The 26,377-nt window shown below is 40.8% G+C and overlaps 1 protein-coding gene across 1 annotated transcript in view; it reads right to left on the bottom strand.

Annotated features, from left to right (window-relative positions):
- The window catches only part of LOC109882326 (vacuolar protein sorting-associated protein 37B), a 29,681-nt gene extending 4,587 nt beyond the window's left edge, over positions 1-25,094 (bottom strand). The window contains exons 1-2 of the mRNA XM_020474425.2: positions 24,850-25,094; positions 17,199-17,370 (exon numbers count right to left, since the gene is read on the bottom strand). Of these exons, the coding sequence (XP_020330014.2) occupies positions 17,199-17,370; positions 24,850-24,954 (277 nt within the window). The 5' untranslated portion in view covers positions 24,955-25,094. The remainder of the gene's footprint in view (positions 1-17,198; positions 17,371-24,849) is intronic.
- Positions 25,095-26,377: the final 1,283 nt, after the last annotated feature.

Genomic DNA, 26,377 nt, shown 5'->3' with positions numbered 1-26,377 from the left:
ATAACAAAATAAGTATATGCATAAACCCATTCGCTGTTGTCCGAATATAAGGAAGATCTGAGCCATACATTCAGGGCTATAAAGTGCGACGAAAATATTTTGCTGTGGGACCCGGAGTTTTAAATTTGGGAGCACCAATGAGAAGGAAAAAAAAACATTTGTGTTATAAGGCCTGGCTGTACAGTTGTTTCCCGAGCACAGATTCATTAGTCATGCTTGCACCATTAATACATTGAAAACTGCTCATTTCTAGGCAGAACAGTTCAAAAGATCCGACTCATATTACCGGCGCAAAGTTGTTTTTCTTCTTCCTGTCACAGATTGGGATTTACATTCGTAAACCATGTTGACGGCTGTTGTAAAACTACTCGTGGTCTGCATTTGTTTCACACCTTGTTCGGTCATGTTTGTTACCTAACAACCATTAGTTTACAATGATATCCAAACATTTGGGGGTACAGAAAGGGATAGCTTCTTCAGGAGATCAATGATCATAGCAATGACTGAATAACAGATGTCATTATAACAACCTTGACGCTCTTGAAGACAGTGTACAATTCTCTATGGAATACATCTCAATAGGAAAGTAGTCTTTTTACACAATGCAAAAATATGAATATTGTACAAATGACTTTGAATTTCAATGACAGGTATATGAATCAACATTTTAGCTGTTTATAATAAATCAGATGTATTTACAGGGTTACATTTGTTTCTAGGGCACAACATGAATTCATACAGTAAAGGCTATATATCAATAGATTTAAAAGAAAATCATTTTCTGGTGCTCCTAAATGTTATGCTCCTAACGTTTTAAAGTTGGCAACACCAGTGGGGGGGGAAGAGAGCGAGCGACAAAGCCCTGGCACGCTCCTCCCCGCTCAGTGCCAAAAAATAGGCTTAATTTAACCAGCATTACACAAGGCTTTTCACAGTTGATCCAGCCAGTCAATCCAGCCAGCAAAGGATCTTGCTGCCATTGAAAACCTTGGGCGGGCCACCTAAGCTTTTTTATTTTCCTCTGGTCGCCTAACATGCTGACTACACCACTCGCGTCGCAGGGGAAAGCGTTGCGAAATAAACGTACACATACATTATTCAATCATTGCACCCACACCTCTGGAAAGTCTTGCGCTACAATTGAACTTGCTTCTATTTGTGATACTTAACGCACTGCAAGTCCTGCTTCTCCCATCTCCTCATTGGTTTTTAGGAGTGCGCTCGGTCCTCCTTTTCCTGTAGTCCACAACCATCATCTCCTTAGTCTTGATCACGTTGAGGGAGAGGTTGTTGTCCTGGCAACACAGCCAGGTCTCTGACCTCCTCCCTATATGCGGTCTCGTCATTGTTGGTGATCAGGCCTACCACTGTTGTGTCATCAGCAAACTTAATGATGGTGTTGGAGTCGTGCCTGGCTGTGTAGTCACGAGTGGACAGGGAGTAGAGGGGACTGAGCACGCATCCCTGAGTGGCCCCAGTGTTAAGGATCAGTGTTGCGGGTGTGTCGTTACCGTCCCTTACCACCTGGGGACGGCCTGTCAGGAAGTCCAGGATCCAGTTGCAGAGGGAGGTGTTTAGTCCCAGGGTCCTTAGCTTAGTGCTTAGCTTTGAGGCCACTATGGTGTTGAACGCTGTGTTGTAGTCAATGAATAGCATTCTCACGTGGGTGATTGAAAGATAAACTGATGTTCACACTCCAGTGCAGGTGGTAGTGCTAATGCACCTTAAAGTTGGTTGCCAGCCGCCATATGAGGTCCAAAGAAGCCTGAAGGAGGAGAGATTGTTTCTAGTAAACTCTTAACACTTGTTTGTGGATTAATTGTCAGAGTAGAGTACCTTGTGCATTTCAGGTAAAATAAACCAATGTTTATATCCCAGGACAAATTAGCTAGCAACAGCAAGACAGCTAGCTAAATTGCCATAAATGTTTAATGCTTTTCGACCGGTCCCTAAATTAATGTAGTTGTTTCAGAGTTCATTTTGATATTTCAAACTAAGTGTCTGGTGTGGGTGGACTAAATCAACAGGTAAATCAAAAACAGTAAAAAAATAAAAATATAAAATTTGAGATAGATTAAATTTTTAAAAAAAATACTACTTTCAAATAATAACACCAAAATAAAGGCTAGACAGTCAGAGAGAAAAAATTGTAGCAGTATATATTTTGTTATTATGTTTGAGTAAAATAACAGCATTAGCCAAGGAAAAATGCAAAGAATTGCTGGAAATTAACTTTAAAACTGCAAACATGCATCGCTGCCTTAATTTGCTCAAGGCCACAGGTTAATTGGGAATTTGTTTTTCTTTACTCTGGCTGAAACTTTTCCAGTTGAAAGTATACATAAGTACAATATATTATTGTATTACATAGTATTATTTATTTCTAAATTAAAATATGCAAAGAGGCAAAACGTCCTTAAAACCTCTTACGGCTGAAATCCCGTTAACGGGATCTATATGACAATAGCCAGTGAAAGTGCAGGGCGCCAAATTCAAACAGAAATCTCATAATTAAAATTCCTCAAACATACAAGTATTTTACACCATTTTAAAGATAAACTTGTTGTTAATCCCTCCACAGTGTCCGATTTCAAAAAGGCTTTATGACGAAAGCATACTTTGCGATTATGTTAGGTCAGCAACTAGTCAGAAAAACACAGCCATTTTTCCAGCCAAAGAGAGGAGTCACAAAAAGCAGAAAGAGATAAAATTAACCACTAACCTTTCATGATCTTCATCAGATGACAATCATAGGACTTTATGTTACACAATACATTTATGTTTTGTTCGATAAAGTTCATATTTATATCCAAAAATCTCAGCTTACATTGGCGCGTTATGTTCAGTAATGTTTTGCTTCCAAAACATCCAGTGATTTTGCAGAGAGCCACATCAATTTACAGAAATACTCATCATAAATGTTGATGAAAATACAAATGTTATACATGGAATTAAAGATACTTCTCCTTAATGCAACCGCTGTGTCAGATTTCAAAAAAACTTTACGGAAAAAGCACACCATGCAATAATCTGAGTACAGCGCTCAGGCACCAAAAAAGCCATACAGATACCCGCCATGTTGTGGAGTCAACAGAAGTCAGAAATAGCATTATAAATATTCACTTACCTTTGATGATCTTCATCATAATGCACTTCCAGGAATCCCAGTTCCACAATAAATGTTGTTTTGTTCGATAAAGTCCATCATTAATGTCCAAATATCTCCTTTTTGTTTGCGCGTTTAGTTCACAAATCCAAATTCATGAGGCACGAGCACTAGGTCCAGACAAAAAGTTAAACATTTCTGTTACAGTTCCTAGAAACATGTCAAACAATATATAGAATCAATTTTAAGGATGTTTTTAACATAAATCTTCAATAATATTCCAACCGGACAATTCCTTTGTCTTTAGAAATGCAATGGAACACATGTCGCTCTCACGGCCACGCGCGTGACCAGCTCATGGCCTTCTGCCAGACACCTGATTGAAACAGCTTTTATTCGCTCCCCCTTCACAGTAGAAGCCTGAAACAAGGTTCTAAATACTGTTGACATCTAGTGGAAGCCTTAGGAAGTGCAATCGGACCAAATTTACAGTATCTTGGATAGGCAGACTTGAAAAACTACAAACCTTAGATTTCCCACTTCCTGGTTGGATTTTCTCTCAGGTTTTTGCCTGCCATATGAGTTCTGTTATACTTACAGACACAATTCAGACTGTTTTAGAAACTTCAGAGTGTTTTCTATCCAAATCTACTAATAATATACATATCTTAGCTTCTGGGCCTGAGTAGCAGGCAGTTTACTCTGGGAACCTTATTCATCCAAGCTACTCAATACTGCCCCCCCAGCCATAAGAAGTTAAATGTGCTAATTTGCATACCACGAGAGTCTGTTTTTCAACACATTGCTTCAAGGCAGAATGTTTTGTGTTTTGTTTTATTTTAATAAGACACTTCAAATGGTCAGACTTTTACAGATCAGTTCATCAAAATCTTGTAATTTCATGGAATAATTAAACAAAAACAATTCTCATGTATGACGGATGCATATATTTACACAAAATTACACTTAAACAAAAAGCCTCCAAAAGTCTGACTATAAATCCTAAGAACCTGTTTTTGGAATAATGCGAATTAGAGAGATCGACCGATAATGATTTTTCAATGCCGATACCGATTATTGGAGGACCAAAAAAGCCGAAACCAATTACATCGGACGATTTCTTTACATTTATTTGTAATAATGACAATTACAACAATACTGAATGAACACTTATTTGATCTTAATATAATACACCAATAAAATAAATGTAGCCTCAAAAAAATAATGAAACATGTTCAATTTGGTTTAAATAATGCAAAAACAAACTGTTGGAGAAGTAAAAGTGCAATATGTGCCATATAAAAAAGCTAAGGTTTAAGTTGCTTGCTCAGAACATGAGAACATATGAAAGTTGGTGGATCCTTTTAACATGAGACTTCAATATTCCAAGGTAAAAGGTTTTAGGCTGTAGTTAATATAGTATTTATAGGACTATTTCTCTCTATACCATTTGTATTTCATATAACTTTGACTATTGGATGTTGTTATAGGCACTATAGTATTGCCAGTGTAACAGTATAGCTTCCATCCCTCTCCTCGCCCCTACCTGGGCTCGAACCAGGAACGCATTGACAACAGCCACACTCGAAGCAGCGTTACCCATCGCACCACAAAAGCCGCGGCCCTTGCAGCGCAAGGGGAATAACTACTCCAAATCTAAGAGCGAGTGACGTTTGAAACGCTATTAGCGCACACCCAGCTAACTAGCTAGCCATTTCACATCGGTTACACCAGTCATTAGGCTGATAGGCTTGAAGTCAAACAGCGCTGTGATTGCGAAGAGCTGCTGTCAAAACACACGAAAGTGCTGTTTGAATGAATGATTACCAGCCTGCTGCTGCTCAGTCAGACTGCTCTATCAAATCAGACTTGATTATAACATAATTACACAGAAATACGAGCCTTTTGTCTTTAATATATGTTCCAATCCAGAAACTATCATTTCGAAAACAAAACGTTTATTATTTCAGTGAAATATGGAACCCGTTCGGTATTTTATGTAACGGGTGGCATCCCTAAGTCTAAATATTCTTGTTACATTGCACAACCTCCAATGTTGTGTCATAATTACGTAAAATTCTGGAAATTAGTTCGCAATGCAGCCCAAACTGTTGCATATATCCTGACTCGGCGTGCAATAAACGCAAGAGAAATTACACAATTTCACCTGGTTAATATTGCCTGCAAACCTGGATTAGTAGTTATAACTAGTGATTATGATTGTTTTTTATAAGATAGGTTTAATGCTAGCTAGCAACTTACCTTGGCCACTGCATTTGCGTAACAGGCAGGCTCCTCGTGGAGTGTGTGGTTAGAGCATTGGACAAGTTACTGTAAGGTTGCAAGATTGGATCCCCTGAGCTGACAAGGTGAAAATATGTCGTTCTGCCCCTGAACAAGGCAGTTAAACCCAACGTTCCTAGGCCGTCATTGAAAATAAGAATGTGTTCTTAACTGACTCGCCTAGTTAAATATAGGTATACATTGTTTTTTTTTAATAAATAAAATAAAATAAAACGGAAATCGTCTCCCAAAAATATTGATTTCCGATTGTTATGAAAACTTGAAATTGGCCCTTATTAATGGGCCATTCAGATTAATCGGTCGACCTCTAATGTGAATGTATGTCCTTTGAAGACTGAGAAAAATTTATTGGCACACGGGAAACATGTCAGTTAGAGAAAATGTCCGATAATGATAGGCTAACACAATTAAAATGTACTTTACATACATATGACCATTTATGTTACATTAATTAATATTTTATTCACATATCACTTCTAAACTGACAAAAACATTAAATACACCTTTTACAAATACATTTGCACATTTAAGACATTTGTTTCAAGCAATAGACCATATGCTTTGAATACAAATCTGTGGTTTTGGGCAAATTATCATATCACTTTGCTCAATTTTTCACATACAAGGCTTTTGTATGTTGTTGAAATGTGCAGAACATTAATCAGCTATGCCTGTCCCATATGTAAGGCCCTCTGAGTTGTTGCTGGTGCCGCTTTACTTTCTTGACTGTCATGGGACCTGCGCCTACGCTTGGCACACTCCATTGAAGCAGCATCAGCTCTCACAACTCCTCGCTGATTTCTCCAGTGTCACCATATATGCGGTCAGGCCACAATATGTTCCCGAATTCATTATAGTAGTGGCTCCTTCATTGAATGTGGCTTCTGCATCAATAAGGCATTTTCCCACAAAGACAGTTTTGGGGCATCGAGACCATATTAGAGTTCAGACATTCATTTGCATTTTGGGTTCCTCCGTGCTCCATTATTCTGAGGATGCTATCATTTGAGAGCCTATGATATACAGGTACCATTTTCTGTGCAACCTCTATTAAAAAAATGTATGGCCTCCCAAGATTTTTGTGACTGGGTGGATCTTCACCATATTCTAGGGCTCGCTGGTACCAGCACCAATGGACAAACCTATCCCGTAGTTGGAAGTGAATCCTCTCTTATGCTAAGTGCCGTCAAAGGATACATGAATGTCTATGATGGCATCCTCATCCTCCTTCAGCAACTCTGCTTTGTCTGGGTCTATATCTGCGTATGCTCTTCTAATGATCTTTGCAGCACTCTCCATTGACTGTAGCCCTCTCTGAATCTTTGCAACTTAAGTGTGGGGGGGGGGGGGGGTACTTATGTCGATCAACATTACAAACATAACTGCAGGACTAAATATCAACATGTTACCCCTTGTAAATATTAGCATTAGTGATGCAAAGATATGACATTTTTGGCCGATATCGATATTCCCTTGCCAAAAAAAAACAATACTGATACCCGATATTTACAATTTTAGCGGCCTTTTAAGCATTCTAGTACAGTTAAATAGTTAACACACACGGACATGGTCTAAGGCACTGCATCTCAGTGCAAGAGACGTCACTACAGTCCCTGATTCGAATCCAGGCTGTATAAAATCCGGCCGTGATTGGGAGTCCCATAGTGCTTTGCACAATTGGCCCAGCATCGTCCGGGCCATCATTGTAAATAAGAATTTGCTCTTAACTGACTTGTCTAGTTAAGGGCACACGCACAAAAGTTATTGGCATTTACACATGTCCCCTTTACCAGTAAAACAAAATCAAAACATATTTCTTTCACTTACTTGCTGTGCTGTTTCTTTGTTCAGTCATTTCATTCTCAACCAGGATTTCTATAGAACGCAGTTTGAGTCTTTGCGTGTCAAAATAGATACACATCAAATAACACACCATCTGTTTCAGTAGCTATAGTTAGCTGTCTTCTAAAATATCCCTAATTTATAAGACAGTTTTTAGTTGATTAATGGTGGTCAGACCCATCTATGTGAAGCTAGCTACAATAAGGACTAGCCACAATAGTGGACTTTGCGGTAATAAAAGCCACTGTTGGCCGGCTGCTGTCTGGTTGATTGCTGCTAGTTGTCATCTTCATCTCAACTAATTTGTGTCTCAATGCGCTGCTGCGGGCGACCTCCTTTTCCTCTACCTGTACTGCCACTGCCTCGATTGGCGGATCAGGCACATGTTTTCAATCACTACTTTTCTTGCATTGGCTAACTGAGATCGCCTATTTATTCACATACACTAGGTATATCCATAGAGATTCTCATTTACGTTGATTCTTCGCAGAAGATATTTTCAAAGAAGGAAGTGCTGCGTGGCACGTGAGGCGTTTTAACCAATCAGGTTGGCGGAAAGGGCCTTTAAAATGACAGTAACCAATCGAATGTCAGGAAATTACTAATCTTTCAGCACGAAGTACTACGTCTACAAAGGATATAGCCATGTATGGACTAGCTAACAATATGCTCCAGAAAAAAGCTTTTGAATGATATATGATTCAACATGGAGAGTTTTAAAAATAATGCTTGAAGTTCTACATGAAACATGCTATCAAGAACGACATTTATGGTAGGTGTTTTTGACGAAGTTGGGACAAATGATACAAAAAAAGTATTTATATACATTATATAAAGTACCCAGTTGCACAGGGTGGGGTCGAGACCCAGGGTAAGTAAGCAAATTGTAGTGGGTCTAGGGTGTCAGGTAGGGTGGAGGTGAAATGGTCCTTGACTAGTCTCTCAAAGCACTTCATGATGACGGAAGTGAGTGCTACGGGGCGGTAGTCGTTTATCTCAGTTACCTTAGCTTTCTTGGGAACAGGGACAATGGTGGCCCTCTTGAAGCATGTGGGAACAGCAGACTGGGATAAGGATTGATTGAATATGGCCGTAAACACATCAGACAGCTGGTCTGCGCATGCTCTGAGGACGCGGCTGGGGATGCCGTCTGGGCCTGCAGCCTTGCGAGGGTTAACACGTTTAAATGTTTTCCTCACGTCGGCTGCAGTGAAGGAGAGTCTGCAGGTTTTGGTAGCGGGCCGTGTCAGTGGCATTGTATTGTCCTCAAAGCGGGCAAAAAAGTTATTTAGTCTGCCTGGAAGCAAGACATCCTGGTCCGTGACAGGGATGGTTCTCTTTTTGGAATCCGTGATTGACTGTAGACCCTGCCACATACCTTGTGTCTGAGCCGTTGAATTGTGACTCTACTTTGTCTCTATACTGACGCTTAGCTTGTTTGATTGCCTTGCGGAGGGAATAGCTACACTGTTTGTATTCATTCATGTTTCCGGTCACCTTTCCCTGGTTAAAAGCAGTGGTTCGCGCTTTCAGTTTCGCACGAATGCTGCCATCAATCCATGGTTTCTGGTTTGGGAATGTTTTAATCGTTGCTATGGGAACGACATCAATGCACTTTCTAATGAACTCGCTCACCGAATCAGCGTATTCGTCAATGTTGTTGTTGGACGCAATGCGGAACATATCCCAATCCACGTGATCGAAGCAGTCTTGAAGCGTGGAATCAGATTGGTCGGACCGGCGTTGAACAGACCTGAGCGCGGGAGCTTCTTGTTTTAGTTTCTGTCTGTAGGCAGGAAGCAACAAAATGGAGTCGTGGTCAGCTTTTCCGAAAGGAGGGCGGGGGAGGGCCTTATATGCGTTGCGGAAGTTAGAATAGCAATGATCCAAGGTTTTACCAGCCCTGGTTGCGCAATCGATATGCTGATACAATTTAGTGAGTCTTGTTTTCAGATTAGCCTTGTTAAAATCCTCAACTACAATGAATGCAGCCTCAGGATATTTGGTTTCCAGTTTGCAAAGAGTCAAATAAAGTTTGTTCAGGGCCATCGATGTGTCTGCTTGGGGGGAATATATACGGCTGTGATTATAATCTAAGAGAATTCCCTTGGTAGATAATGCGGACTACATTTGATTGTGAGGAATTCTAAGTCAGGTGAACAGAAGGACTTGAGTTCCTGTGTGTTGTTGTGGTCACACCACGTCTCGTTAATCATAAGGCATACGCCCCCGCCCCTCTTCTTACCAGAAAGAGGTTTATTTCTGTCGGCGTTCATTTCTGTTTCCGTGAAGCAAAGAATGTTACAGTCTCTGATGTCCCTCTTAAATGCTACCCTTGCTCGGATTTCATCAACCTTGTTGTCAAGAGACTGGACATTGGCGAGAAGTATGCTAGGGAGTGGTGTGCGATGTGCCCGTCTCCGGAGCCTGACCAGAAGACCTCTACCTTTCCCTCTTTTACGACGTCTTCGTTTTGGGTCGCAGGCTGGGATCCATTCCGTTGTCCTGGGTGGAAAGCAGAACACAGGATCCTCTTCGGGAAAGTCATATTCCTGGTCGTACTGATGGTGAGTTGACGTTGCTCTTATATTCAGTAGTTCTTCCCGACTGTATATATTGAAACCTAAGATTACCTTAGGCCATCTCTGTCGGCGCCGGAAGTATACTCTCCCAGCTGAACATGTCCAGCACCATCTCTCAGTGAATCACTGACTTCCTGACCAACAGGATGCAACACGTGAAGCTGGGAAAACATATTTTGAACGCTTTATTCCTCGGCACTGGAGCTCCGCAAGGATGCATGCTATCATCTCTACTCTACACCAATGATTGCACCCGCATCAACGCATCTGTCAACCTACTCAAGTTTGGTCGGTCTCATCACCGACGGCGATGGATCCATGTACCGTGGAGAGATCGACCGGCTGGTGGCCTGGTGCAGTCCCAATAACCTGGAACTCAGACTAACCCATGGAGATGGTGGTTGACTTCAGAAAACACCCCCCACCATCTCTCCCCCCTCAAGAGATTGATGGCTCAGCTTTTGGCAGGGCTGAATCAATCAAATTCCAAGGGACTATCATCTCCCACAACCTCATGTGGGAAGATATCACGGCGGTCACCAAGAAGACACATGCACAGATATACTACTTGTGGCATATGAAAAATCTTGAAATCTCCCAGTCAATCCTACTCCGGATTTACACATCAATCGTTGAGTCCATCCTCATCTCCATCACAGTCTGTTTTGGGTCTGCATATCTGCCCGCTGCAATGGCAAACTGCAACGCATTATCCAGTCTGCAGAGGGTCGTCGGCTGCCACCTGCCCTCCATCAAAGTACTGCACAACTCTAGAGCAAAAAGCATGCTGGAAAGGTCATCGCTGAAACTCCCACCCTGGTTACACCCTCTTCCAAAAATGTACCTCTGGCAAGCGGTCCATGTCACTCATGACAAAAACCTCCTGCGCCTCACGCACACATGTTCCGTCTAAGCTGCGCGCAACTCCCCTCAGACAGCTGCACAGAAGTAATATCAGCCTGCGCAGAGAAGCGCAGAGAAGAACGAGATTGAACTTCACTCAACTTTCTAGAGTTTTTCCCTTCAGTTAACACTATCAACATTTTGCTCTACTGTGGGAATTGTGCTCGAATCAACGCAATATTAGCCACTTTCAATGTAACATACAGAAACAAAAAACAACTATGGAAAACTTAGTATGCAAATCTAACTGCGCAAGAGATTTTCTTGTAGCAAGAGTGCATTGGAGTATGATTCTATTGCATTGACAGCCACGACTCAGGCCCGTAATCTACACAGATTGGTGCACCTTAAACACATCAGAGCTGCAGTAGACCTATATGCAAATAGCCATTCATGGATTATTAAAGCGAACATTGCTGTGGCGTTCATTAAGAAAATTTATATAATAAATCAATAAAATTTGGTCAACACAATAAATACATTTTAGACAGGTCTAAAGAAACATGATATAAAGAAAACGTATATTTCAGAAGAACAGACTAGCATACCATGAGTTGTCATTATGTTAGGCCCCGATCTAGCTATGAAATATGGCTGTGGGCTACATGAGTTCATTTAGCAGACAAGATTTGCTTAGAATTCCGTGGCATTACTTGTAATTATTTTATAATATGAAGAATACAATTGAACATAGCTTAATAAAATACAAAGGATATTTTCTCCAACCGATTTCAAAGGAAGTGCACACATACTTCTATTCTGTGTTGAGCGGTTAACAAAGAAACTGGTACTCCTATATGCTTCATTTTGAGTTATTTATGCAACTTCTATGGTGATACAAAATGCTGGGCTATATGTTTAGATTTGTAATACATTCTAAGGTTGCATGATGGGAACTCTAATGATGGTTTGAAAAAAGTTGCATGAAAGGCATGAGCTCTGATTTGTTTCTTGTTCAAGCTGCACACTTCATCAGTCTCTCATTCACAATTTCAAAAGCACTTGATAATATTCTCACCAGGACTTGAATTTCCCAGTGGTTGTGTGGCCGTAATGCCCGCAAAAAAAATCTGTCTTTTGCAGCCAAAGGGGCCATTGTGCCCTTGGGCTGAATATAACAGTTATAATTATTTTCTTGTGGCTGCCATGCTCCAAAGCACTCTCAGATATCTCAGTTCTTATTAGCAAATCCCCATCACGTCATCCGGTCCTTCTCACAGGCATTCAGCTAAGTATGTTACAAGTGAATTAAGACACAAATGCGCTCGTCCCTCTTATCGAATTCCAGGGCGCATATTGAAGATGTCCACATTTAGCCTACTTTGTCAGCCAACAAATGAGTAGGCCTAACGAACAGTAGAAGCACTAGCCTATGTCAATCTACTATCCCCCATAGAATAGGTACATTTTTATACTATTGGTCAACTTGTCCTTCTGTGCAATAAATAAATATTCCAAACATACGCTGGGACAGTTGTGGGATGTGATAGATCCCAAATTAATACAACCACTCACATCAAAAAAACTTTTAAAAGCAATGAGGCTGATCCAATAGATCAGAACATTTAGCTTAAAAAAGTTTGATAGCCTAATAGTTTATTTCTTCACATTATAAGTGCAGCAATGCGAACACGGCCATGCAATAAAATGCAAATGAATTACTTAAAAATCATACGTGATTTTCTGGATTTTTGTTTTAGATTCCATCTCTCACAGTTGAAGTGTACCTATGATGAAAAATAGACCTCTACATGCTTTGTAAGTAGGAAAACCTGCAAAATCGGCAGTGTATCAAATACTTATTCTCCCCATTGTATGTATATACAGATACATATAATAGGCCTAGAAAGCTGATGGAATCCTCTTTTTAATAGAGGCCATCAAAACAATTCTCATGCAATTGAATAGCTTATAGAAAAGTTGCGCAACGTAAGCTCATGGGCTCTCATTACGTTTATTTGATTTTCGATGACATTTGCATTGATATCAGAATGATTCGAGGGACAATAGGGTGTTGAGTACCAGGCAGTTAGCAAGTTTGGTAGGCTACTAATGACCGTCAGAGGCATCAGAGCTTTGAGAAGCCTAGTTACCATGTCGGTGTACACTGCATTTGCATTCTGTTTATCTCTCTGCATTTAGATCAAATATATTCATATTTATACTGTAAATCTGTACATCCAATACACTGTATATCAATTGTATACCCACTGTATATTTGAATATCTGTTAATTCTCTTATAGCTCTATGCTCACTCTACCTAGTTGTATATAATGTATGTTTAAATTTGCTTAAACTCCACTGTTTGTATTCGGTCTCTAAATGTTGTCTGTCACTAGCAGCACCATATCACCAAGTAAAATTCTGAGTATGTGTAAATGTACTTGGCAAATAAAGTTGATTCTGAGGTGTCAGGATGATAGAAGCTCCTCTTCTGGCACAGCAAGCGTCGCTCCACCCACTATGGCTCCAGCAAAGGCCCCAGCAAAATGACCCCCCCCAAACGACACAGACTCACAGGAGTATCAGCACTCCTCCACACAATGGAATGATTCTCTACCTCTGAAAGACCAGCGAGGAACAGGAACGAACACACACACACCCACCCACCCACCCCTTGGACCCAGGGATCATGAGACTGCCATTTAGTAATGGATACAGGCCAGCCTTCACTGATAGTCTGAGGGAGAGTTTTTGGCTTTTCTACCTCGCTCTTTCCCCCTCTCTATCCCTACCTCCCTCTAGCACCGTTTGGCTCTCACATGCCCAGCAGCACAATGGCTCACTGTGGACTGCTGTAATAAGGGGCAGGGGAGCAGAGTCTGTCCTGTCATCCTGGCTCCCACTCACTGCTAGACTGGGAGTCTCTTCTGAAGAACCCCCTTTGGCATTGCCTTGAAGGATTGGTGGGGGAGTCACTGTATACAAAAGGCAACACACAAATCAAACAATACTGGGTTGATTCTGCTTGGAGACATAAAACATTTTTTGCTATGGGATGCGTCCCAAATGACGCACCCTATTTCCTATATATAGTTTACTACATAGAAAATAGGCTGCCATTTGGGATGCAGTTGTGCTGTTCTGCTCTGTACTTCCCAGGCATCTGCTGCTAGGACAGCCAGCACACAGGGAAATCTACATTTGACCAAATGGAATTCAACAAACAAATGGCAGGAGGCCAGGTGCTTTAACTACAGGAGAATACAAGGTTAAACCATCTTCATCAGTGAGTGCTAAACTACACCCACTAGAACAAAGTAATGAAATGTTGGCATTCTGTTCAGAGTGGCTTCACTGGCAACCATTGCATCATACCAGGTCATAGGTACACTCAACTTATTACTCACTCCACACAAAGTGCTGCTAAGGTGTGCCATTATGGGGGTATACACTACTCTCTAACTCTCGCCTACTGCAGTATAGCTGGTATCTAAGTCAATGCTGTATTCTGCTCAATACTGGCAGAGATCAGCTACTGCGGGAAGGAAAATGACAAATGCACTAGGGCCACTATTTAATAATAATAATCAGGAAATGGAGAAACTGGTCAGGCCTGGGTGTCAATGGAAGAACAAACAATATTTTTCTAACTACTGTCTCAAACTATCCATGACAGTAAACAACGTTCAAAAGTTCAGAGTGAGTTGTCAATTGATTTGGTAATCCAGATAATAGGCATAACCTTTTCAAACCATTAAGCCATCACAATTAATAGGGTTGGACGATATACAGATTTTCATATGATTTACGGTATTATCAGCTTACTACACAAAGGGGCATCAAAACCCCAGGCAAAATATGCCCATTAGGCATCTATTACTAGAACGCTAACAAATTTAGCACAAGTAATAGCACATTTCCATGGAGGCTCATAGCTAAATATGCTAGCGAGCACAAATTAAAATAAACAAATTGCATAGACAGGCAATCAAGCTCATAAAGTTAAACTTACAGTGTGTTCAGAAAGTATTCACACCCCTTGACTTTTTGCTAATTTTGTTGATTTATGGTCTGAAATTATAATTGATGGGGAAAAAATTACTGGCTTACATACACACAATACCCCATAATGTCAAAGTGGAATTAACTAATACAAATTTCAACAATGAAAATGTCTTGAGTCAATAAGTATTCAACCCCTTTGTTATGGCAAAGCTAAATAAGTTCCGGAGTAAAAACTTGCTTAACAAGTCACACATAAGTTGCATGGACTCTGTGCAATAGCGTTTAGCATGATTTTTGAATAACTACCTCATCTCTGTACCCCACAAATACAGATATTTTTAAAGCCCCTCAATCGAGCAGTGACTATCAAACCCAGATTCAACCACAAAGACCAGGGAGGTTTTCCAATGTGTCACAAAACAAGCATATATAAAACACATAAGAAATATCAAGATACGTTTTGTAAACGCAGACCTAAAATGCTTCTTATTGTAATTTCTTCTCATCATCAGAAAAATGTTCAGTTGCACTTCTCCACTCAGGTGAGAATTCATAAAAGGTATTCAATCAGCAGACAACACTGAGTGATGTGTAGCTACAGTGGCAAGAAAAAGTATGTGAACCTTTGGAATTATCTGGATTTCTGCATGAAATTGGTCATAAAATTAGATCTGATCTTCATCTAAGTCACAACAGACAGTGTGCTTAAACTTATAACACACAAATTGTATTTTTGTCTATATTGTATACATCATTTAAACATTCACAGTGTAGGTTGGAAAAAGTATGTGAACCCCTAGGCTAATGACTTATCCAAAAGCTAATAGGAGTCAGCTAACTTGGAGTCCAATCATTGAGACGAGATTGGAGATGTTGGTTAGAGCTGCCCTGCCTTGTAAAAAAAACCTCACAAAATATGAGTTTGCTATTCAGAAGAAGCATTGCCTGATGTGAACCATGCCTCAAACAAAAGAGATCTCAGAAGAACCAAGATTAAGAATTGTTGACTTGCAAAAACCTGGAAAGGGTTACAAAAGTATCTCTAAAAGCCTTGATGTTCATCAGTCCACAGTAAGACAAATTGTTTATAAATGGAGAAAGTTCAGCACTCTTACTACTCTCCCTAGGAGTAGCCATCCTGCAAAAGGATGCAAGAGCACAGCACAGCTCAATGAGCCTAAGAAGAATCCTGGAGTGTCAGCATGTTCCAGGGATTTCTGTAAGTCTTTAGCTAACATCTCCGTTTACGAGTCTACGATACGTAAAACACTAATGGTGTTCGTGGGAGGACAACACGGAAGAAGCCACTGCCATCCCAAAAAAACATTGCTGCACGTCTGAAATTCGCAAAAGAGCATCTGGATGTTCCACAACACTACTGGCAAAATATTCTGTGGACAGATTAAACTAAAGTTGAGCTGTTTGGAAGAAACACACAACACTGTGTGTGTAGAAAAAAATGCACAAAACCTCATCCCAACTGTAAAGTATGGTGAAGGGAGCATCATGGTTTGGAGCTGCTTTGCTGGACAGCTTGCTATCATCGACGGAAAAATGTATTCCCAAGTTTATCAAGACATTTTGCAGAAGAATGTAAGGCAATATGTCCCCCAATTTAAGCTCAACAGAAGTTGGGTGATACAACAGGACAACGACCCAAAACAGAGAAGTAAATCAACAACAGAATGTCTTCAACAGAATAAAATACGCCTTCTGGAGTGGCCCAGTCAGAGTCTTGACCTCAACCCGATGCTGTGGCATGACCCCAAGAGGGTGATTCACACCAGACATCCTAAGAATAAGAACTGAAACGGTTTTGTAAAGAGGAATGGTCCAGAATTCCTCCTGGCCAATGTTTACACGGTGCATTCAATAAAAGACATGAAAATGTATAATTTATTGTGCGTTATTAGTTTAAGCAGACTGTTCATCTATTGTTGTGACTTAGATGAAGATCAGATGATATTGTATGACCAATTCATGCAGAAGTTCAGGTAATTCCAAAGGGTTCACACTGTACTTTTCTCCGGTACTTAAAATGCAAGATTAACTTTAAGCAAAACATTAGGAAATGTAGCAGGCTACATTCTTCCTATGATAAACATTAAAAATATGATGGCCATGCATCATTTTTACAAAACAATACCTTGCTTTTTCATTGTAAAGGACAGATTACAATTGTCTGTTGGGTGGTCCAAAATAGGGGAGGATTGTCAAACTTTTTTTTTGTTGCATTGGGAAGGATTGTGTTTTTTTGGGGGGGGGGGGTTACATTCGCTCTCTTGCAGGTTTTACAATATAATTTATTCCATCCTAGCCAAATGTCCTTATCTGCTTGCATGCACCTCCCCTATAGTAAGGGGCTTTGGTACTTCCCTTATGGAGTTGCGCAACCCCCCCCCCCCCCCCCCCCCCATCTATGCCATGGAAAGAGCAGGTGTTCTTACGGTTTTGTACACTCAGGGTATAATGAAATGTACTCAAATTCTGCAGACAAGTGAACATGCGTTACCTAGTTTGGACTTGTGGACCTGGTAGGCCTCAAAGCTCTCCTGTAGTGAGCCGTAGCATTTGGTGAGCTGGGTCTTCTGGTGTTCCAGGCTGGGCTGCAGTTGAAGATTCTGCTCTGCCAGGCTCCGGTTACTGGCCAGGATCATCTCCTTGATCTGCTGCACATCCTGCATCTACAATACACATTAAGACCCACACACAGTGAAACTGACAGTGTTTAAGCAACATGAAATCTTATAGAAATCTGCTCAGATACAGTACACCCCCAGGAAGAATATGACTGCTTTCTGACAAGCGAAGCACTTCGACACCTTCATGTTCACGTTTTCATACATTCACAGAATGTTTGGTAATGACGTAGAGTAAGTTAAATTCTACAGCAATATTTTGGGAAAGCGGCCGTGCGTTCGGACAATCAATAGACACTGCAGTAAATAAAACCTAATAAAAACTGTTAAGTCTTGTCCAGGACCGGACCCTACGCAAACCGGTGTGCCATATCCAATCAGAGCTACAGTAGGCATATATGCAAATAAGCTAGTTGCCACACGGGCCTGCCATCATTCACTTTGAACTGGACTGTGTGTTTACAGGCAGTGACAACTGAATGGGAATTGCCTGCCTGCCCATTTGTCCGATGCCAAATACATTTGATTGACAACTAAGAGATATGCTTGCTAACTGTGGATAATAGTCATTCAAGTTCAGCATGGCTAGCTAGCAAAGTGATACCCATTTCTTACTAGCTAACCAAATGACCTGCATCTCTAGCTGTAGCCACCGAAAAACAATGAGTGGAAAAAGCTGACAAACTCCCATTAGTTAGCTAGCTAGGTAGCTAAAGTAGGCTTCGTGTTTTAATCAAGCTTGCTAAATAAAGACCTCAATGAATAGATACGCTAACCTATTGGCCATGATATGATTGACTTGTGGTCACTGTCCTTGCTGTTTGATTGTATTGACATTCCCAGCCTTGGTTACATGTCAGTTTTTGTCCAAACTATTCAGTCATTGAAACAAACCATGCATCTTGAATGGGCGGAGGCAGCAAACAATGCACCAGGTCAGCTGTGAATTACAACCTGATAGCAATATCTTTTGGACTTCCAAATAATGTATAGGTGAATTATATGCATTGAACTGTATCCATCTATTCTGCCAAAAATGCCTTACTCTACATCATGGAATTTTGAGTCAAATAGAACCTATTTGTAAAACCTTGTATAAAGTTGGTTTTGTAGCATTAACTGGGAACTTGATATTTGGGAATTTGATATGACTGATTGCCTGTGTTTCATATCTGCAAAGTAGTTCAAACGCTGTCAGTTCAATTTTAAGACATACAGAGATACATTGTATGACACATTATAAAGACACACATGGTAAGACATGTGGATACACAAACACAATGGAAGGCAAAACCAGGATGGGTAGGGATCAGATCTTGTGCCTGTCCTGTCAACACTCAACTAGAACCCGCTGTGTGACTTCTCAAAACAAGCCCACGGCATGTGGATTATGTAAAAAAATATATATTTAAAAAAAACTCAAATTAGTCACATGAAGAAAATATGAATATGGAGTTTAATTTGAGCCAAGAATCTAAACAGTGGCTGATGACTAACTATTCAAGAGCTTTTCCCACATGACTCAAATTCACAGTCGCATCAAGCTACATTTTCTCCAAGGACAGAAATAGCAAGTGGCTTGGGCGTGAATAGAATCATGTGACCCAGCTCTGCAAATACATAAACTAACCTACCATGTAGAACACTACTTCCAAGGCGGATTATTTTATAACAGAAAGACAGAAACCAGACAGCCATGTGGGCTTTGGCCGCTGGGCTGTGGGTTAAGAGGGTGACAGAGAGAAAACAACATTTCAGACAAGGCCAGAGGCTAAATACACTTATTGCCACTGTGCTTTACTGCTTCCGCCACTGCACTGCCATGTCCTGAGCTGACCAAACAAAGCCATACAACTAACTTCCGAAGAACAGAACCACATCTCAATTAGCCACTCCAACACCGAAAACAAATATTATTATTCTGTCCAACCAAACACATTTTGCGGGGGAAGGAAATGCATTCAGAAAAACTCTCCACTTTCTCTGTTCACAGTGACAGTACCTGAGGGAAAAATACTAGAGGGAACACCAAAATCGTCACAACAAACAAACTGTGTTCAATACATTCCTTTTTTCTTCACATTTAAGACACCCCTCCAACTAACATAATAAAGTTATTATGAAATAAGAAGGCAAGGCCAGGGAGGACTTAATCCTAGATCAGCACTGCTACTTAAGATGATTTATGAATACAGGTCCACAGCTCAGAGGGCCAGAGGCAACATCAGCAGCCAGCATCACACCCAAACAGAGGGTTTTCATTCAGTGCCTCCTCTGGAGCTTAGTCCAAGAGATGATTATATTCTAGAGTTCAGCCAAACAGGGAGCAAGATATAGAGGGCTACATCTCTCAATGTCATGCCTGGTATAGGTCAAGCTACATATCTGCAAATCACAGTTTCCCAACTAAGTGACACTGGCTCATACCTGTGGTTGTTATTTTCCTTCCTTCCATTTCTCTTTTGAACCACAATCACTTCAAAGTGACAATACAGTGCTCTACAGCACTCTATTGAGAGGGAGGATTTGCCTACTGAGACTGACTGATCATGGAAGGAATTCACAGAGGGGCTGAATGACTGTACAAAGTCAGCTTAATCTCAAATTTACTTCACATGTGAAATGTCAAAACACAAAGTTAATCAGCAGACACATGTCGTGATGGAGAACTAGGCCAACCGCCACCCAGTGTTGAGATTCTACCGGTTACATTTGCTGAAAAGGAACTTTAGTTGCTTGATATGCTATTCTTAGCTGGCTGTGTTAAATTGAAGATTGATCAGGCCCAGCAACTGCACTAACCAAGACCAGTCTGGCAGCTATTGCTCATGTCTGTCCCTGACTGCCATGTGCATTCACGCAAACAGGCACACAATCCAAACATGCCATTAGAGAGTGCAGTAAAATGATAACGCACTGCTGTTAACTTGGAACAAGGGGTTTATATCTCCTGGCACGGCACACACATGCCAGGACTGACAGACAAATATGAACTGTCAGTATGTAGCCATGATATTAACCAAGGTTGGCCATAGAGAAGAGATTCATGTGATTCCAGCAAGAGGCTGAACATTGTTCTGGTTATTTGAAATGATAGGAACACACACCCATTGAACACCATTTGCATACAAAGAGTGAGTAGGTGTGCGAGTGTGTATTCCAAATGTGAAAAAAAGAGTGGTTAGTTAGCTAGCATAAAGCATAAAAAAAAGAAGAAGTGTCCATATTTACAGGTATGCATTTCCATACCGGAGCAGTACAGTGTACTTACATACGGTACCTGCTCAGATTACATTGTGTACATCAGGGCTAATCAACCATATTCTCACAGGGGCCAGACGTAAAAAAGGTTAATTGCACAGGGGGGTGGACATTTTCCACATGCTATTATTCTTCGGAAGAACTGTATAAAAAGCAACGTACACACCAATAAAGAACTTTCCTTAAAATTAAATGTTGCTCAGTAATTAGTAATTAGGAAAGAAGCAGAGGGTGCTCAACCAACGTGAGTCGAGCTGCAACCAATTTTGTTTCATAATCGTTGTCAAGGACACAACTATTAAAATATTCCGAAAAGTAATTACGTCATTTTAACCTGAAGACTAAGCATCTCAATAAATAATAAAGATACTATGTCAAATCAGGTAATGCCAAATTCCAGTCTGAAGGAAGTATGTTGAGAATGAATTTCTCTCAGTCATAAGGTGTTTCTCTTTGTCACACTCCCTTCTAACGAATCCATGTGACCAGCGGGGAAAACAGAAGGCATTCGGGAAAGTATTCAGACCCCTTGACCTTTGTCACATTTTGATACGTTACAGCCTTATTCTAAAATGGATTAAACCATTCCCCCCCCCCTCAATCTACACACAATACACCATAATGACAAAGCAAAAACAGTTTTGGAAATGTTTGCAAATGTATTTTTAAAAAAAACGGAAATATCACATTTACATAATTATTCAGGCCCTTTACTCAGTACTTTGTTGAAGCACCTTTAGCAGCGATTAGTCTCAGGTCTTCTTAGGTATGACGCTACAAGCTTGGCACACATGTATTTGGGGAGTTTCTCCCATTCTTCTCTGCAGATCTTCTCAAGCTCTGTCAGGTTGGATGGGGAGCGTCGCTGCACAGCTATTTTCAGGTCTCTCCAGAGATGTTAGATCCAGGCCACTCAAGAACATTCAGAGACTTGTCCTGAAGCCACTCTGGCGTTGTCCTGACTGTGTGCTTAGGGTCGTTGTCCTGTTGGAAGGTGAACTTTCACCCCAGTCTGAGGTCCTGAGCGCTCTGGAGCAGGTTTTCTTTAAGGCTCTCTGTACTTTGCTCCGTTCAGCTTTCCCTCGATCCTGACTAGTCGCTTAGTCCCTACCGCTGAAAAACATCCCCACAGCATGATGCTGCCACCACCATGCTTCACCGTAGAGGTGGTTCCAGGTTTCCTCTAGATGTGACACTTGGCATTTAGGCCAAAGACTTCAATCTTGGTTTCATCAAACCAGAGAATCTTGTTTCTCATGGTCTGAGAGTTCTTTAGGTGCCTTTTGGGCAAACTGCAAGTGGGCTGTCATGTGCTTTTACTGAGGAGTGGCTTCTGTCTGGTGGAGTGCTGCATAGATGGGAAAACATTCCAGAAGGGCAACCATCTCCACAGAGGAACTCTGGAGCTCTGTCAGAGTAACCATCGGGTTCTTGGTCACCTCCCTGACAAAGGCCCTTCTCTCCCGATTGCTCAGTTTGGAACTCTACAGACAATTCATTTGACCTCATGGCTTGGTTTTTAGCTCTGACATGTACTGTCAACTGTGGAACCTTAAATAGACAGGTGTGTGCCTTTACAAATCCGTCCAATTTCAAGGCTCATAGCAAAGAGTCTGAATTAGGGATGTACCGATATGACATTTTTGGCCGATACCGAAAATCTGATATTTTCCTTGCCAAACCCCCTCCCCACCCCAAATAACGCACCGTTATCTTTTATTTGAGCGGCTTTTAAGCATTCTAGTACAGTTAAATAGTTAACACACACAGCGGTCTAAGGAACTGCATCTCAGTGCAAGAGGCGTCACTACAGTCCCTGGTTCAAAGGCCATCACTGTAAATAAGAATTTGTTCTTAACTGACTTGCCTAGTTAAATAAAAGGTTACACACACACCACACTGAACAAAAGGTTATTTTGTTGGCATTTACCTACATTATGTCCCCCATTTACATATGTAGAGCATGGTGGTGACACAGTAACGAAGCGCCAGACAGAATACCACCCAATCGATTGTTCGCAGCCTCGAGTACTTTTGTAAGTTTTAACCCCACGTCTGTGTCAGCAGTTTTGTTGAGCAGGTGATTGTTGAGCAGGCGTTTCAATGCCATGACAGAGGTATCGCGTCTGCTGCAGAAGCAGTTGACTAGCTTATTTCTCAAGTGAGTTGTTCAAATGGCGCTAGAAGTGTGTATATGTTTCAAACATGTTCTCAAATGCCATTGAAATGGCAGCAGTGGTATGACCACCAACACATTCTTGAGCATGCAACACGGCTTTCCTCAGTACGAAATCACTGTCGACCCACTGTGCTGTCAGACTTGGCATGCCCATGGGGCTGATGTCGCTGGTCCAAATGTCAGTGGTGACGCCCATAGCAAATAGCATAATGAATTCCATTATCTTGGCGTTAATGGATTTCGCCTCTCAAATGACTGCTCAACTTAAACTTGTTGGAAGTGTGCGCTTAGTATTTTTCTGCTTTTGTTCTGTGTAGCGCTGTATTTTTCGTGGCATCATTACATCATCTACATACGTTATACACGTATGCACATCAGCTTTGACATCGGATTTGCACATTGCCGTTAAACTAGACATTGGGCCGATGCCAATGTCACCATTTTTAGGTAATATCGTCTGATTCCGATATGCTCACCGATATATCACGCATCCCTAGTCTGAATACTTACATAAGGTATCTCTGTTTTTTTAATGTTTTTTTTATACATTTGCAAAACATTCTAAAAACCTGTTTTTGCTTTGTCATTATGGGATATTGTGTGTAGATTTATGAGGAAAAAAGTAACCTACAGCAATCAGCCATGATATCAAGCCCTTCGTCATTCCACTCCACTGCCACAACGTGAGGAAAACGAAACCATTGGCAGCTAGAATCAGATACAGGGAGGAATAAAATCGTAACTGGGACTATAAAAAGCAGTTATCTGGTATCGAGACACATGCAAATCAATGCTAGCTGGTTTCCTTTATTAATTTACAAGGTCAGTTAAAGACCTTACAATTGTCCTTTCCCCTACAGATGGATCTATGGAATTGTCTAGGAACAACTATGTAAATTCACCCTCACAGCGTGTTCTTCTCTCAGGTGTGCTAGTAGAAGTCCTGCCCAAGGAGGAGAACTCTGGGAACATAGTCTGTGGAATTGTTTGATTTATTATTTAACTAGGCAAGTCAGTTAAGAACAAATTCTTATTTACAATGACAACCTAGGAACAGTGGGCTAACTGCCTTGTTCAGGGGCAAAACAACAGATTTTTACCCTGTCAGCTCAGGGATTCGATCCACCAACCTTTCGGTTACTGGCCCAATGCTCTAACCACTAGGCTATATTAAAGATAATCTAACAAATAATCTACCATACTGAGTGTAATGACTCGGCACAGCTGGCAGTTCATTCAGCAGCTGACAATTTCATGATTATCATCATCAGTGACTTTATAGCCAATTGTGTTACCAAACCTCATTCAAGGTTCCTTATGGCTAAAAAGGCAGCTGGTTATACAAGATAACATGTTTTTTTGTAAAACAGGTGAGGAGGTGCATGACCTTGACATTGTGCCAAATTAAACAAAAATAAATGTATGAACACCTGCCCTTATTGGGTCTTGTAATTTAATTTTCATAAACGGAACCTCTGACCTCCTGAACTGTATGTCGTGTCATCACTGCAGCTTGGTAAACATAGGTATTTTTGCCTCGTCACCAACCATAATACCAGTTGACACTCCCAGAGAGGAAGTGTTCTTACTCTTTTCATGTCCATATCCATCTGCAAGTAACGTTCTTCCAAAATGTATTGCTGATTAAGAGAAGAGAAGCATGGATACTATACATTTTCTCTGCAGCAATATTGTTATGTTGCTGTCACTCGCTGACAATGTAACAGTGTTTGTTTATTTTATGGCAACAATGTGGCAAAGCATGTCGAGTTCAAGGAAGGTTTGCTATTTCGAGTTAGACAGCAAAATTCTAAAAGTTCTTCAAAGAATAAAAAAAAAAATATATATATATATATATATATATAATTTTTTTAAACGCCTGACATTGAGGGTAACGTTATCTGTCCACGCACCAAAGGTTGAAAAACGATGTATTGGAATGTATGCAATATAAATCCGCAAATTCTCGACATTCATTAAATGTTTCGTTACCTACCCTGCATGCTGGCAAAAGGCAAACAAAAGGCTTGAAAAATGTAAACATTGCGGCAGTAAACCCAAGTGAATTTGTTACAGTGGCTTACCTCTTCCATTTCTTGAATAATTTTGTTAAGTTTGTCATCATCTTCAAGCATTTCGTTGAGCTGCGTCATCGAATAAGAGCTAAACTTGTTCCAAAAACCAGACATTTCTGTCACATCTGTCTTAAGATTCTTTCTTCCCCTCAGACCCCCTTCGTTGAAGCACTTTCACTCTCACCCGCTCGGAAGACTAATCAACTTGGCTGAAAAAAACGAGCAAGCTACAGACTGTAACCGGAAGCTGTGTGTCTCTGGCACAGGATTGGAGGTGGGAATATATGACGTCATACTGAATGTAATACAGTCGAAGAGGCCTCTGCTACGATAAAACCAACAGGCAACAACAAACAATATGTTTTCAGTAGCCTGGTTGCAGTCATGTCTTTGTTAATTCTGTACATTCACTTTTACTTGTGCAAAATCAAGTATTGGACAGCATCCACATGAAATCTAATCTATTCAGCAATGATAGTGTCATATAGTTTCAAGACATTTCACTTCCCATTGCATAGAATAAATACAGTCTGCACATTCTCATCCAGTGAAGGCACCTCTCTGTCCTGTATACAGTATACGTTTACAAATTAACCAGATACAGAAAGGCCTAGATGCACACAGAGATAACTACAATTTCCACCTAATATTGCAATTAGAAATAAAGTATCACAATACTATTATTGTTTTGTACGTCATACAATCAATGATATTAACGATATTCATACACTGAACAAAAATCTAAACGCAACATGCAACAATTTCAAAGAGTTACATTTCATATAAGGAAATCATTCAATTGAAATATATGCTTAAGGCCCTGATCTATGGACTGCAATTAATTAATGAGGCCCTAATCTATGGATTTCACATGACTGGGACAGATCTGCATCTGTTGTTCACAGATACGTTTCTGGTGTGACCACCATTTGCCTCATGCAGCACGACATATCTCCTTCACATAGAGTTAATCAGGCTGTTGATTGTGGCCTGGTGAATGTTAATGGTTGTGTGAAGTTGCTGGATATTGGTGGGAACTGGAGCATGCTGCCGTACAAGTCAATCCAGAGCATCCCAAACAAACTCAATGGGTGACATGTCTGGTGAGTATGCAGGCCATGGAAGAACTGGGACATTTTCAGGAAATGTGTACAGATTGTTGTGACATGAGGCCGTGCATTATCATACTGAAACATGAAGTGATGACGCGGATGAATAGCACAACAATGGGTCTCAGGATCTCGTCACGGTATCTTTGTGCATCCAAATTGCCATCGATAAAATGCAATTGTGTTCGTTGTCCATAGCTTATGCTTGACCATATCATAACCCCACCACCACCATGAGGCACCACAATGTTGACAACAGCAAACCGCTCGCCAACACAACACCATACACGCTGTCTACCATCTGGCCGGTACAGTTGAAACCTGGATTCATCTGTGAAGAGTACACTTCTCCAGCGTGCCAGAGGCCATCGAAGGTGAGCATTTGCCCTGGTGAAGACTTGGGCAAGCACACAGACAGTTTGTGCAGA

The sequence above is a fragment of the Oncorhynchus kisutch genome, linkage group LG3 (genome assembly GCF_002021735.2).
Source record: "Oncorhynchus kisutch isolate 150728-3 linkage group LG3, Okis_V2, whole genome shotgun sequence".
In the NCBI taxonomy this organism is placed as follows: Eukaryota; Metazoa; Chordata; class Actinopteri; order Salmoniformes; family Salmonidae; genus Oncorhynchus; species Oncorhynchus kisutch.
This window is presented reverse-complemented; position numbering and strand designations above follow the sequence as displayed.